The 15,301-nt window shown below is 54.3% G+C and overlaps 1 protein-coding gene across 1 annotated transcript in view; it reads right to left on the reverse strand.

The window, feature by feature from the left end:
- Positions 1-15,301, reverse strand: part of Cyfip2 (cytoplasmic FMR1 interacting protein 2) — an 80,083-nt gene that overhangs the window by 51,269 nt on the left and 13,513 nt on the right. Inside the window, exons 2-11 of the mRNA XM_090321132.1 lie at positions 14,583-14,722; positions 13,843-13,932; positions 9,863-9,940; positions 8,433-8,534; positions 7,629-7,810; positions 7,257-7,353; positions 6,696-6,824; positions 5,744-5,848; positions 3,667-3,758; positions 1,082-1,199 (exon numbers count right to left, since the gene is read on the reverse strand). Of these exons, the coding sequence (XP_090177258.1) occupies positions 1,082-1,199; positions 3,667-3,758; positions 5,744-5,848; positions 6,696-6,824; positions 7,257-7,353; positions 7,629-7,810; positions 8,433-8,534; positions 9,863-9,940; positions 13,843-13,932; positions 14,583-14,699 (1,110 nt within the window). The 5' untranslated portion in view covers positions 14,700-14,722. The remainder of the gene's footprint in view (positions 1-1,081; positions 1,200-3,666; positions 3,759-5,743; positions 5,849-6,695; positions 6,825-7,256; positions 7,354-7,628; positions 7,811-8,432; positions 8,535-9,862; positions 9,941-13,842; positions 13,933-14,582; positions 14,723-15,301) is intronic.

The following is a 15,301-nucleotide window of genomic DNA, read 5'->3' on the forward strand; positions in this document are numbered from 1 at the left end:
CTCAGCTCGCTCAGCTCGGTCTCCTTGCATGCGATCCACTCACACGTGGTAGATGGAGAAGCTTCGGGGAAAGACAGCCGTGGGGCTGCAGGGCTCCATTCGCAGTCGCATATGTGCACTGCTTGGCCAACAGACATGTTTGCTAAGGAAGCTAAAGGTTTGGGTCTGGGGGCAGAGCTCGAGTGGTGCACGTGGAGCTTGATCTCTAGAAAGGAAGGGGGAAAGAAAGAAAGAAAAGAAAGAAAGAAAGAAAGAAAGAAAGAAAGAAAGAAAGAAAGAAAGAAAGAAAGAAAGAAGGGAGGGAGGGAGGGAGGGAGGGAGAAAGGGAGGGAGGGAGAGAGGGAAGGAGAGAGGGAGGGACGGAGGGAGGGAAGGAAGAAGGGAAGGAGGGTGAAAGGGGGAAGGATGAAAGGAAAGAAGAGAGAGAAAGGATGGAGGTAGGGAAAGAAGGAAGAAAGGAAGAGGAGGATAGAGAGAAAGGAGAGAGGGAAGGAGGAAGATAAGAAAGAAGGAAGGTAAAGAAGAAAGAAAGAAGGATAGAGGGCAGAAGAGAGGGAAGGAGGGGAGGAAGGAAGGAGAAAGGAGGAAATAAAGGAGGACGGGAGAGGAGGAAAAAGGAGAGGGTGTCATGGGAGAATGTAGGCAAGCTAGGGCTGGACCTTGTCCACGTGGGCCACTAATTTACTGACCACCATGCCACTGTCTGTCAGCCTCTCCCCTTTCCATACTTGGCTCAACGATCAGACAGAAATGGTGGCCGCTGGCCCCAGGGTGGGAACAGTGAGCACACGGGAGGGGGGGTGGGGGTCTGGGTAAAGGGGAGTTTATCAATATATCACCTGAGCTGAGTGGCGGACTGAGTGCCCAGAGACCCAGCAGGCCCCGAACACCCAGACACCAGTGAGGCTGGATGGGGTCTACTTTTCCTCCTTTTGCAGATCTGCCTTGAAAAAAAGCTATGCGACTCTTATCTCCAATTACAGCGAGCCAGCCGTGGAGCTGTGGTTCAGGTGGTAAGGGTGCCAGCCCTGAGAGGCCCTCTGTGTGTCAGTGCCAGCCCCCGCCCTGCCCGCCCGCTCACCTCACTGTTGCTGTAGCGTGCCAGCTCGGAGATGAAGCGGATATGGTCGTCTCGGATCTGCACCATCTGCTCGCAGATGTTGTACTGGGGGCTGGCGCTGCTCTGGGTGCAGGTCCACCTGCAGGGAGACCGCAGCATTGGGGCCCCCCGCCCCTGGCACGGGCTGCTCCTTCCACGTGCTCCTGGGCTCTGTGCCAACACCCCCATGGGCTCCATCCCTGCTCAGCTAGAGGGTGCTAAGCGTGGTGCTGTTGGGCTTGCAGGGCCATGTTGTAAGCCAGCGTTGTTCACCTCTTCTTCCTCCTCTTCTCCCTCCTCCTCCTCCTCCTCCCCCCCTCCAACCACCATCCGCAGAAAAAGACTCAGGCAGCCCCTGAGCCAGCACCTGCTCCTCAAAAAGACCTTGAGAACACAGAGACCAGGGCCCGCTGGAGCCTCTGTCCCTCCTCTGGGAAAGTCCAGATACCATGGGGTAAAAAAGTGAAGACCTCTGCCACCCGGGTGGGTCCCCGTGCAGGGGACAGGGGACCCTTCTCCATGGGTGGGGTCAGGTGGGCAGCAGCCCAAGCAAGTGCTAGAGCAGCCAAGACGTGTCAGAAGGACTTAGACAGAGGGGTCCCTTGACCCGAGGGCGGCTGATCACGCTGTCTTCCCAGCGACTCAGGGGGCTGAGATCGGAGGGTGGCAGATCAAAGCCAGCCCGGGCAGGAAAATCTGTGAGACTGTTTTCTCCAGTGAACCACCAAAAAAAGAGTCTGTACTACCCTCCCCATCCTCCCCGTCTTCCTCGTCTTCCCCTCCCTCTTCTTCCTCTTCCCCTTCATCTTTCTCCTCTCCTTTTTCTCCTTTCTTCCTCCTCCTCCTCCTCCTCCTTCTCTTCTTCTCCTTCCTGTCTCTTCCGCTTCCTCGAGGAAGCCGTGGCTAGGACCTCACATGGCGCGATGCTACCCTTCCAGTCAGCAATCTGAGTTGGGGGTTTGTACCAACCCACCACAAACAAAGACGCTTTCCCTCAGGTTCTCTTTCGGATAAACTTGGCCTCCGCCCCCTCTCCTCTGGCCCGGGGCTCTGGTTCTCACAGCCAGGCTCTGGGCTTTGTGCCCATCTCCTGGTGTCCTCTCCTTCCCTGCTTTGTGAGATGGATGCGCAGCCCGCAACTTATCAGACAGCCGCGCGCTCGGGTACTGCTGGTTCGTTCTGTCTTCCAGTCACTTCTGCAGGGACCGGCACACTCGAGTCTGTGACCCCCAGCCCAGCCCCCGACCTGTCTTCTCCCACCCAGCTGCAGGTGGCCAGGCAGCCAGGTAAGGAGAGGATGTGAAGGGTTCTAGCTCTTCCACAGGCATGAGCCCCCCTTTCCTGGGGTCCCTGTGACAGGGCTCCAGGCCGGAGTGACCAAGACCCTCTGCTAAGTATCTTTGGTTTATTCTTGCTGGTTCCAGGACTTGAACTTGAGGCCTGGGCACTGTCCCTGAACTTTTGTGCTCAAAGCTGGTGTTCTACCAGGTAAGCCACAGTTCAGTTCCACATCTGGCACACACGCGCGCACGCGCGTGTGTGTGTGTGTGTGTGTGTGTGTGTGTGTGTGTGTGTGTGTGTGTGTGCGCGCGCTTGCTGGTCCTGAGACTTGAACTCTACCACTTGAGCCATAGCACCACTTCCAGACTTTTCTGGGATTCGTTGGAGAGAAGAGTCACATGGACTTTCCTGCCTGATCCTCAGAGCTCAGCCTCCTGAGCAGGTAGGATAAGGGGTGTGAACCTCTAGCAAGAGGGCCACCACTAGCGTGTTTATTCCAGGAGACCAGTGCTCAGCCTGCAGCAGAGCAGGGCCAGGCTTCCTCCACTCGGGGTCAAGACAGCCGAGGAGAAGAGAGGGGACCAGGCCCAAGTCCAAAGCCCCCAGCTCTCCGCTGATCTGACCCCCAGAGCTTAGCAGATCTCTCTAATGGTGATAGGAGCAGGACAGAGGCTGTAGGAGCCAGGAGTGTGGCCTAGTGGTGGAGTGCTTGCCTAGCATGCACAAAGACCCAGGTTCGATTCCTCGACACCACATATATAGGAAATCAAAAAAGCTGGAAGTGGTGCTGTGGCTCAAGTGGTAGAGCTCTAGCCTTGAGAAAAAAAAAAAAAAACCCCAAGGACAGTGCTCAGGCCCTGAGTTCAAGCCCCAGGACTGGAGAAAAAAAAAAAACAAAGACAATTAAAAAAAAAGAAAGAAACAGGCCGTTCACCCACTTACCCCATGTTCCAAAACGTACTTACTTTTATGGCCACAGAACCTGAGCCAGGGAAACTGAGGCAGCATCCCTCTCCAGATGTGCACGCCCCTCCTCCCCGCCCTTGAGGGCGACCCCGGGCGCTGAGCTGGCCAACAGGGGCCCTGCCAATGCTCCCTGTCCTTTTGAGCCCGGTAGTGGCAGTGGAGAAAGGACTGGGAGCATTTTCTGCTGCCCCCTTCCCCGCGGGCGGGTGCGGGTGCAGGGGGGCTCTGGGGAGAGGGGAGGGGCTGAAGTGGCCCCTCAGCCCCCTGCTCAGGGCTGGGCGCTGTCGAGGACGCCGAGAGACATTACGGCAGGCACTCACTTAGATTTGTTCTCCTCGTAGTGAGCACTGGTCTTAATGTATCTGGCCAGCTCGATCTGCATGTCCCCGAACAAAGGCACCACTTGCAGCTGCTGCAAAGGAAGCCAAGACAGTGGTGAGAAGGGCACCACGCCCTGCCCAGAGGCTGGAGCCCGGACACCCACAGAAGCCCGGGGCAGCAGACCACGTCCTCTTCCGGCCTCCAACCCACACTGCTGTTCGAAGCAGCTAAAGGAGACGGTGGGAAGGCCAGGCATGGTGGCTCGGATCTATTCTTCAAGGTGTTTGGGAGGCAGAGGTGAGGAGGATCCTGTTTCAAAGTCAGCCCAGGCAAAGGGTTAGAGTTCAAGCCCCAGGGCCAGCACAGAAGAGAGAGAGAGAGAGAGAGAGAGAGAGAGAGAGAGAGAGAGAGAGAGAGAGAGAGAGAGAGAGAGAGAGAGAGAGAGAGAGAGAGAGACAGAGAGAGAGAGACAGAGAGAGAGAGAGAGACAGAGAGAGAGAGAGACAGAGAGAGAGAGACAGAGACAGAGAGAGACAGAGAGAGACAGAGAGACACAGAGAGAGACAGAGAGACAGAGAGAGACAGAGAGAGAGACACAGAGAGAGACAGAGAGAGAGACAGAGACAGAGAGAGACACAGAGAGAGACAGAGAGACAGAGAGAGACAGAGAGAGAGACACAGAGAGAGACAGAGAGAGAGAGGGAGCGCGCAACATTTCTTCTGGAAAAGACTCTAGCATCCCCACCCCCCCCAAAAAATAAAGGGATGGAGCCGTGGTTCACATGTTAAAGTGCCAGCCTAAAGAAAGGGCAGACTGCTGGGTGCCAATGGCTCAAACCCATAATCCTAGCTACTCAGGAGGCTGGCATCTGTGTGAAGCCAGCCTGTGCAGGAAAGTCCATGAGACTCTTACCTACAACAGACTACTCAGAAAAAGCCAGAGGTGGTGCTGTGGCTCAACTGGTAGAGCGCTAGCCTTGAGCAAAAGAAGCTCAGAGATGGCACCGAGGCCTAGAGTTCGAGACCTAGGAACAGCAAAAAAAAAAAAAAAAAAGCAAAAAGAAAGGCCAGAGCAATGGAGGTGATGGAGGAGATGCTGTTATGTCTCCTGGCCTCCTTGGCACTGGACGCTCTCCCACCAGGTGCTATCTACATCCACTCAGCAGCCCTGAGACCTTGAACATGGCACTGTTAAGATCGTGTCACAGATCAGATATTGATTCTGACCGGAACCAGGATTAGAACCCAGGGCTCGCACCATGGAATCCTGCTGAATCCAGGGGGCATGAGGGAATCACTATGCAGATTTTTTTTTTTTGTACTGGGGAAACTGAGCTTTAGGTAGATTCACAGCTTTGCCCAGAGCCATTGTACCACGGGAAGCCTGGCCCTCCCGTGTGGAAGGCCTCCCAGGACTCTCCTGCTCTGCAGGCTGGAGATATGGCAACACCCCGTCTTGAAAAGAAACTGAGTCAGGCCATACAACCAGTGAGTGCATTCCCCCTTAAGGCCCAAGTTTAGTTTCCCGGCCTCCAGGCCTCCGCTTTACACCCCAGTGTCTGAGCCCCAGGCCTCCATGCCAAACCAGGCTGGCCCTCCAAGGTTTACTTGAAGCCCCATCTTCTTTTTTAACCATCTAGGGTGAGAAGACCAGATCTGGGGGCCTGTGAGAGGCTCTGCCCAGGGCATGGGGGCACATGAAGCACGCTCTGGAGGGCCAGGACCAAGCTGGGATTTGTCATCCAGTATTTTTATTTCTAGTCCTTAGCTCTCTTACCCAGAGCCCTGGCTTCCCCTCCCCTTCCTCCACTTCTCTTCTCCCCTCTCCTCCTCTTCCTTTCCCTTCCTCTCCTCCCTTCCCCTCTCTTCTTCCCTTTTTTCCTCTCCTCCCCTTCCCTTCCCTTTCCTCTCCCCCCTCCTCTTGTTCCAACTTTCCCCTCTCTTCTCTTCCTTTCCCCTCCCCTTCCCTCCCCTCCTTCCTGTCCACCTTGTTAGCCCACAGTTTTGCTTTCCTCCCCTCAAGGCACCCTAGGTGTGGCCAGGCCAATTTGTCTGTGGCCCCAGCTAGTGGCTGACCTTGAAGAACTTGTCGATTTTGCTAAGGTTGATTCTCTTCTTGGCATCCAGCTTGTAAATGTTGCTGACGCTCCCATCCATCAGATAGAGGCCGAAACCCATGACCTAGGGCAGGAGAGGCAGAGAGCAGACGCCATCACCTCCATGGGATCGAGCTCTGAAGAGGAGCCCCTCCGATGTGTGGGCCTGTGACACCCCCTCCCCCGACGACACATTCTGTGCATCCCCAGGTAAGGACAGGAAATGCCAGCTCATTTCAGCTGGAAGTTTCAGGGATTCTTATGGTAGCCATTTCCTGAGCCCCAACTGGGACAGTGACTTCAGAACAAGTGTCACTGTGGACTGCCTGAGTGTCTGTCCTCACCACCACACTCTGTGAGTCAAGTTCAAGACAAGCGTCTCGGTCTACAGATGAGGAAGACGAGGCACAAAGAAGTTACACAGCTGGGTGTGTGGTGGGGGTGGGGGAATGACAACTCTTCATATTTCAGTCCCTTTAATGATCCACTGAGAGCGAATGCGTTTTATTCTCTGTGAAATGCACAGCTCAAGTGTGGAGGATGTGGCTAAGGGAACTGTTCCAGGTGTCTCTATTTCTCAGGGGACACCGAAAGGAGGAGGACAGGAAGTCTGTAAAGATCACTTCCTGTTTGGCCTGCGAGCATCTTGTTCTGCAGGACCAGCATGGGGCCCTTTTGTTCAGGGCGTGGTGCCCCCTGGTGGCATCAGAACTCACTGCGGTAGAGTCGAAGGAGTGAGGATTGAGAAGGGTTGAGGAAGAGGAGGAGGAGGAGGAGGGGGAGGAGGGGGAGGAAAAAGAGGAGAGGAGGAAATGGAGGAGGAAAAAGAGAAGAGGAGGAGGAGGAGGAGGGGGAAGAGTGGGAGGAGGAGCGGGAGGTCGAGTGCGGGCTCCGAGTGCGGGCTGGCGGCCCGCGTGGCAGGGCCCTGGCACCTTGAGCAGCATGTGCTTCTCGCTGGGCGTCAGGTACATCTTGTTCTCGTAGTAGTCCACACAGATGTTCACGATGTCGGCCAGCAGCTCCTCGTAGCCCGGGATCACCTCCAGCTGCTGGTGGAGACACTGAACCACAGCACCCCGCCCCCTGCTGAGCCGGAGCCTGCGTCCTCCTCATCCACTCTAGTCCATAGCTGGGCAGTGGGGTCTGAGGCTGGCGGGGAGTCTCTGGGGACAGCTGTGTCCCCAGAGAAGGGCAGCCTGCAACCATCCCGTGCCTCCTAAAGCAGGAGGGGTCAGATGCTGTGTATATGAGGCAGATTCTCACGAAACAGTCATTTTTACAGACGGGGAAACTGAGGCCCCGGCTTTGCCTGAGGCGTCAGGATGGGCTACGAGGCGGGTCCTGCACTGACTTCTACAGGGCCCAAGGGGTCCTTCTAGGGGACCTGGAAAGGGAGGGTGGAGGTGGGGAGAGACGGTGGGAGGGGGCAGGAGCTGGGCCCAGCTGGTGCACATGTGCCTGTGGTTTGTGGCCTCGGCCCCGTGTTTCCTCACCTGGGTGATCCGGTTGTGGTTGGCCAGGAACATGGAGAGATTCTGCGATTCCTGGATGGACTGGGGGTCGGCCATCTTCCTCAGGAACTGAGCTGCCCTGAGACGCGGGGCGGGGGGGGGGGGAGAAGGACTCAGAACCCAGCACTGAGGCTCAATCAGACTGGACTTCGGTCTGAGCCCAGCCTGGGTTACCTGCGTCCCTAAGGCTGGGTGTTAGGACCACCGAGGGCCAGGGGAGCAGTGCTTTCCTGGGGGCTTGAAACCCAGACCAGCAAGGCCAGGGAAGTTCTGGAATCTCCGGAGGTCCCAGCAGGAGCCCCAGCAGCTCTTGTAGGGAGAAGGAGGCAGAGGGGAGGCGGGGAGGGGCCTGACCTCTTGTAGGCCGAGTGGTCGTTCTTGACGCTGCACTTCATGTTCTTCAGCTCATCCAGGACGGCGAACATGTTGATGAACTTGCCCAGGGTTAGGAGGTAGGCCTCGGAGACGAAGTCCTTCCTGCGCTCGGCGTGGCACAGCCGCTTCACCTCGCTGCAGAACCGCTCGATGGCTTTGCGCTGCAGGGCGAGGGGTGCGTGTGAGCCGGGGTGGGGGGCAGGGATCTGGAGATGGTCCTTGAGGCAGGGTGGGGGCTTCGGCCCAGGGGGGAATCTGCAGCTCTGCCTCGCCACCCCACACACTTGCTGAGAAGCATTCGGTCCTGGTCCCGGGCCCCTCCCTTCAGCACCAAGGACAGGGCTGCACCCTCCTCCCCCCCCCCCCGCCCGACAGGGAGGAAGAGGGGTTCACATTTACTGCATGGCACTGGGGGTGGAGCAGAGAATAAAACTGGCACAGATGGATGCCACACAGCCCTTACAAACTGCCTCTGTGATGAGAGGAGGCTGGAAGGCACCAATTTCTCTGCATCGGAAGTCCAGGCCTGCGCTGGGGACACAGGAGGCCGGGCTGGGGGTAGAGGTGGCTCGGACGAGGGACTGGCTCTCCAATGGCGTTCAGAGCACTCAGTGGAAAGGACCACACACTGGGTGTCCCCTCCCACTCCCCCCCCCCCCCCAAACACAGTACCTCCCACTGGAACTGAGTCCTGTCTTATCTGCGGTACAGGGGGCTCCCCCCAAATGGCTGGCTGCACCCAGCCAGGTCCCCAGGGTGTGCAGCAGTGCCCCGCCCGCCTACCTGGAAGTACATGAACTTCATGAGCTTGGTGACCTCGGGCTCCAGCACCTCCACCGTCTTCTCGTAGATCTCCACTCGGTTCGGCTGCTCGTTGCACTTTACCTGTGGGCCAGTAGAGGGCGGACGTGAGCCCCGTGTCCCAGAAGGCCTGGCTCACCCATCTGGTGGAGTTGAGCCTTGGTGTCTCTCTCTGGGTGCTGACTGCAGATAGACTGACGGTCCCTCCCTCCTTCCCTCCCTCCCTCCTTCCTTCCCTCCTTTTGTCTTTCTTTTTCTCCTCCCTCTCTCTTCCTCCCTTCCTCTCTGACTCTGAGAAGGACTGTCTCTAGGCACCCCAGGATTCTTGTGCCTCATCTTCTTGAGAGCTGGGACTACAAGCATACACTCCAGGACCCATCTTGATGGTAGTTTAGAAATTCTTCAAATGGCAGCAACTGCTAAGTATCTACCATTGGGTAATGACACGATAATCACGTGATCCCACACGAACTGTCTTGGGGAATGGGATTGATCTTTGTGAGTTGCTATGAAAAGATGGCAACCAACAACTAACAGGCAAAAAAATTAGAAAGTCATAGGACAGGGAATGTGGCTTAGTGGTAAAGTGCTGGCCTAGCATGCATGAGGCTCTGGGTTCAATTCCTCAGTATCACATGGGGGGGGGGGAGCCAGAAGTGGTGCTGTGGCTCAAGTGGTAGAGTGCTATCTTTAAGCAAAAGAGGATCGGGGACAATGCCCAGACCCTGAATTCAAAACCCAGGACTGGAAAAAAAAAAATAAAGCCTTAAAAAATCCGACGGGATACAAAACAAACTTAATCGTAGTTATCCTTTAGAACAAGGCTTAGACCGTACCTGCTGGCTTTTTACACCTGTAGTTTGTTGTTTTTATAACAACAGCACCCGTTCATTATAGGTCAACATCAATGATGGTAATAAAAAAGAGCGTGTTATGTTTCAACATGGCGGGAAAAAAGTCCCTAATAAAGAATTTGGTTTAAAAAAAAAGAGAGAGAAAGAGAGAGGCGGGGGGGGGGGAGGAGCAAGTGACAGAGCAATATAAAAAAAAAAGTGCTCCTGTAAATGATAATAATTCACACCAGAAGGAAGATGGGAGGACTGCCAGGCAAGGATGTGAGGATTTGCCGAGGGCGGGGGAGGGTAGACATCTAGTTCTTTACGCCCTTTTGAGATGGTTTGGACCCTGGTCAGCCAACACATCCAGATGTCGAAGTAAAAGGCTGCCATTGGCTGCACAAAGCACCCATCGCCCTGAGCCCCGGTCCTTATCTTCGAGCCTCTGGAGCATCCTGCGTGGCCTGCCGCCATCTTCCTCGGCTCAGAGACTCTGGTGAGTGCTCACCAACTGGAGCACCATCTGTGGCCTAGGGCAGGGCGGCAGGGCAGGGCAGGACAGCGGGGCAGTCTCACCTGCGGGATGGCCCTGGAGCAGCTGCGCCAGGTATACAGCATGACGGCGTATTCGTGTCCTTCCTCCAGCATCTCATTCTGCAACAGCAAGACAGCCTCAGCCCAACACCCCATACCGGAGTCCCACAGACCCCTCCCACAGACCCCCCCACCTCCCACAGACCCCCCCACCTCCCACAGATCCCCCCCACCTCCCACAGACCCCCCCACCTCCCACAGATCCCCCCAACCTCCCACAGACCCCCCCACCTCCCACAGATCCCCCCAACCTCCCACTGGCCACCTCATCCCCTGAGGCCCAGTGCCTTTCTCGGAAGATTCCTGGATCTTCCTCGAGCCTGGGGAATCAGAACCTGCCTGTCTACATAATCCCGCCTAAAGCATCCTCAGAAGATGGCTCAGGGCTCCATAGCCAGCGGCCACCATGGGAGGAAAGAGGTGGAGTTTGGCATCCGGGAGCAAAGCCAGTCCCAAGTACACAGAATTAGCCAGGCAATGACAAGGGAAAGACTTCTAACCCGTACCACCAAAGTAATCAAGAGCCATCCAGATGCCTACTGCGGTTGGTTCTAGTTCTTGATTTCAGATGATGAAGTCCTGAGAGGCCTAAAGCCTCTGTACAAAGGAGATATTCAGCCTTCACAGCGCTGACAACGGAGCCCAGGGGCTCACACGTGCCAGGACATGGCTCGGCCACTGAGAAGGGCGTTTTTCTGTTTCATCTTTGGTGATACAGGCACTGTGCCACTGGAGTGACAGCTCAGCCATGTTCACATGTTTTCTGAATCTCTATTTCACGAGGGAATGGTTTCACCAGAGAAAGATTAACAGCAATTTTCTCCCCCCCCACCCCTCCCAAAGAGCAAGTAGAACAGATGTTGAACCAAACCACAGCATGAAAATGAATCTGAAAAGCACAATCCTGATGCCCGCCCCCAACTTGGCAGGGCACGGAGGAAAAAGCTCTGAACTCAAGGTGCAGATTTCTGGGATTCGACCCCAGCTTTACTCTTCACTAGGCTTTTAGCCTACAGGAAGTCACTCCGTCATTTAAAAAAAGCAATGGCGATGATCATGATGAGAACTGGACAGACAGACAGACAGACACATAACTTTGAAAAGACAGCCATAGTGCCAGGAGTGTGACCTAGTAGTAGAGTGCCTGCCTAGCATACATAAAGCCCTGCGTTTGATTTCTTGGTCTCACATACACAGAAAAAGAAAAAGCTGAAAGTGGCGCTAGGGCTCAAGTGGTACTTATTAGAGCTCTAGCCAACGGCAGACGTCATTGAAAAGTCCGTTTCCATTCTCTGGGTAAGTCAACTATTTCGGTCACCTTTTGTCCTTGAGATATGAATGTAGAATGCCTGGCCAAAAGAGGAGGCGATGGTGAAATGAGAAACTGAATTGTCCACAGCAGGTGAAATGGGCACGTGCATTCACGGAGCCTGGGTGGTAAAGGGCTGTGTGCTGGGTATGTGGGCTGTGCCCTTGGGGAGGGGTCAGCTGACCAGCTCAGGATCCTGAGCCCAGAGTGTGGCCTTGGGACACCCCAAGTCTGCTCCTGGCTCTTTAGAAATCACCCTGGAGCCAGCTACTCAAGAATGTGAATGGCTGGAAAGAGTGAGGGGGTGGATTCTCACCTAGATTCTTCCAGGAAAAAAAAATGAGGCCAGTGGCTTGCACCTGTTAATCCTGGCTATTCAGGAGGCTGGAGAGCTGAGGACCAAGGTGAGAAGCCAGCCTGGGCAGGAAAGTCTGTGAGACTCTCATCTCTGATTAACCACCTGAAAGCTACAAGTGGCACTGTGGCTCAAATGGCTGAGGGCCAGCCTTGAGGGTAGTAGCTCAGGGACAGCGCCCAGGCCCAGAGTTCAAGCCCTATAAGACCCAACTCCACATAGAACTTGCAGCCTCAAAAACGGCAGGAAGGAGCTAGCTTCTGTTCAGTCACCTTTGCCTACAGTATTTTGTCCCGGCAGCTACAGATGAATGCTACATAATCTGTGTCCCGACCCTTATCTAATTTCCCACAGGTATCACACTTTGCCTATGGATATCTCACAGCCAAACTCACTCAGGGAGTTCCCCCCCACACCCAAATTCTTGCACCTCATGTCTCTCTCCCCTATACCCTATTTCATTTCTGATGGGTCCAGTTCAAATTGAGCAGAAAGAGCTGCAGGACTGAGAATCGCTTCTGGGGTCCGGGTCAAATCCCAGGATTTCATTCATCTTTGTGGGATCATGAATGACTTGCTTGTTCACTTCTTCAGCCTTAATTTTCCCATCCCCAAAACGGGCATAATAATCCCTTTGCAAGTCCCAGGACTATAATGATATTCCAACCATATCATACTAGGGATCAGCGTACATAATTTCAAAGTGCCGCATGCACACAGGCTGTCATTACCTCCCACGAGGCCCCGCTCAGAAAGCCACCACTGTCCTCTCCCTTTTCCCACCCCCACTCCCCCATGAAAGCACAGAGTTTGAAGTTTAACCACGACATTCACTCCCGGTGCGTTTTTATTTGTCTGCCAAGGATGGTCAAGGGCACAAGCTTTTCACCAGTCAGCCTTAGACTTAAATTCTTCCACTGTGCAGTCCTGTGGGAATTTCTTTAATTTTTTTTTTTTCATGCCAGTCTTGAGGCTTGAATTCAGAGCCTGGGAACTTTCTCTGAGCTGCTTTCTGCTCAAGGCTAGCATTCTACCTCACTGTACCACAGCACCACTTCAGGATTTTGTGTGTGTGTGATTTACTGGAGATATGAATCTCACAGATTTTTCCTGCTCAGGGCTGGCCGAGAACCATAATCTTGAGATCGCAGCCTCCTGAGTAGCTAGAATACAGGGCATGAGCCACTGATGCCCGACTTTTCAGGACTCCATGCTTCCCCATGGGTATACTTTGAGTATTCACTTTAACGCGTCTGTGTGTGGATTCAGTGAGACTGTAAACCTAGATATTATTTGCCCAGCAAAAGCACTTAGTGAAGGGATTGGGTGACTCTTCTTTACCCTGATTCACTGGGGACCACGCCTGGCTCTTAAGCTAATCTTGGCTGTCTCTGTGAGGAGAGGCACACAGGGCTGAGTGAGTGCCCAGCAAAGCGGAGATACGGTAAGAAGAGGGCATGGAGACACAGGCCCCACCAATGCATGGGCCATTTAGAATTCTTCAAATTTGAGGCTGCTTGAGAATAAAGCCATAGAAACCCCACTGGGACGGGATGTCCTCCCCCTCTTAAGATAAAGCCTAACGACAAAAGTAACTACTGCCCAGGGACTAGTGGCTCCCATCTGTAATCCTAGCTACCCAGAAGGCTGAGATCTGAGGATCATAGTTCAAAGCCGGCCTGGGAAGAAAAGTCTGTGAGACTATTATCTCCAATTAGAGTCAAAAGTGATGCCATGGCTCAAAGGGATAGAGCGCTAGCCTGGAGCAAAAGAGCTCAGGGATAGTGCCTGGACTCTGAGTTCACGTCCCACTACTGACCAACAAACAAAAGAAACAAAAACTACTGGCTCCACATCTGAATAATTCCTGCCATCAACTTCCTCAACTCAGGAACCATGTTATTTCCAAAGCCAGGCCACTGTGTGCCTTACATAAGGAATCCTTTGGCTTTGTCAGGAGAGAAAACCCCACGTATTTGGTGATCTATGAAAAGTCTCTTAAGATAAGTAAGGATCTACTCATGGAACCCCAGAACCAGGGGAGCTAGGCACAGTAAATGGGGGAGCTTTTAAGTTGGACCCATGGTGGATAGGATTTGCAGTGCTATAAATTGACGGGGTGCATACACTGAGAAATGGAGTGCATGCACAGCTCGGCCTGGCTGAGGCAGGGCACAGGAGTAGCAGCTAAGCACTTGTGCCATTCTCTCCCTCCCCCTCCCCCTTGGATGTTGCCCCTGCCCCTCCCCGTTCCTCCAGCCCAGTTCACGTCTACCCACGTGAGACACAGAGACTTACCATGCTGGAGTGGACCGTTGCCTGTTCAATGTACCTTGCGATGCCAGTGACAAATGCATTTCTGTCCTCGAAGTTGGTGTCAAAGTTTGCCTGTGGGGGTGACAAGAGGAGCCAGTGGTTGTTGAAATAGAGGTTCAAATGCTCAAGAAGTGAATCGCTGCCAACAAATGCCACAGCTCTGGATGGAAATCTACTGCCTCATGACCTCCCCTCTTTCCCCTCTGTCCACTAAAGATGACCCTCTGAATCACAGTGTGCAGGGGCGGGCTGGGGGCAGGGCCTGTGTCCGCTTCCCCTGGAGATGAGTTCACTCAGCCCAGCCACACATGGGCTGGACAAGGCTCAGCAATACACACCTGGATGCCCTGCTACCCAGGAGGCATTCGGAAGGAGGCTTGGAGTCTGAGGCCCGAAAACAAGTGTGAGGCCTTATGTGAAACCAAAACTACAACAACAACAAAGGGCTAGATTTGTGGATCAAGTTACAAAGTGCCAGCCAACCAAGTGCAAGGTCCTGAGTTCAAAGCTCAGGACTTCCCTACCCTCCAAAAATGTGTGTGTGTGTGTGTGTGTGTGTGTGTGTGTGTGTGTGTGTGTGTGATGATTTTATATAGGGCATCCCCTCCCTACCACACCCAGACCCTGACACAGCCTGGTGCATTACAAGATCTGACCAAAATAATAATAATAATAATAATAACAATAAAGTTCTGGGCTCCCAGCACTGCTCTCTGCCTTACCTGGTACATGATGGAGGAGGGTGGGGGCTCGATGCATGGCTGCTGGTCGGGGAGGGGAAGCTCCTCCAGCAGGTCCACGTTGGACAGGGCATCCTCCAGCGTCACGTGGGTCGTCATGGCTGCGGTCTCGGCGTCCCGCGCTGAGGGAAGGGATGAGGAAGGGCGTGAGAGAATGTGGGGCCTCCCGCATGTTTCTTTCCACCCCTTCTACGGGGCGATGCACCCGAGGCCACCCCCACCTGCGCCAGGTACATCTGAGGGTCTCTCTGCAGTGTCCCAAGCTCCAGTTTCGTCTGCACAGCAAGGCCAAGAGGTTTACACACAATGCCCACCCTACCCAGGGTGCCACCTCAGAGGTGGCAGCGCTCCATGCGTAGGTTTGCAAATATGATCAACTGGTAGGGTGTGTGTGTGTGTGTGTGTGTGTGTGTGTGTGTGTGTGTGTGTGTGTACACCAGTATTAGGGCCAGAACTCGAGGCTCGAGCGCTGTCCCTGAGGTTTTGTGTTCCAGTTTAGTGTTTCGAGCCCCAGTGCCATCCCAGCTTTTTTGGTAGTAGTAAAGTTGGACAGAAGAGTCTCATGGACTTTCTAGCCCAAGGTGGCTTTGAACTGTGACCCTCAGAGTAACATGGATTACAGGCGTGAGCCACTGATGCCTGTGAAGACACTAGGTTTTATGGCTAATGACTCTGGGATTCGAAGCATTCGGCAGAATGCC

Source organism: Megascapheus bottae, chromosome 29, assembly GCF_031878675.1.
Source record: "Megascapheus bottae isolate mThoBot1 chromosome 29, mThoBot2.hap1, whole genome shotgun sequence".
Lineage (NCBI taxonomy): Eukaryota > Metazoa > Chordata > Mammalia > Rodentia > Geomyidae > Megascapheus > Megascapheus bottae.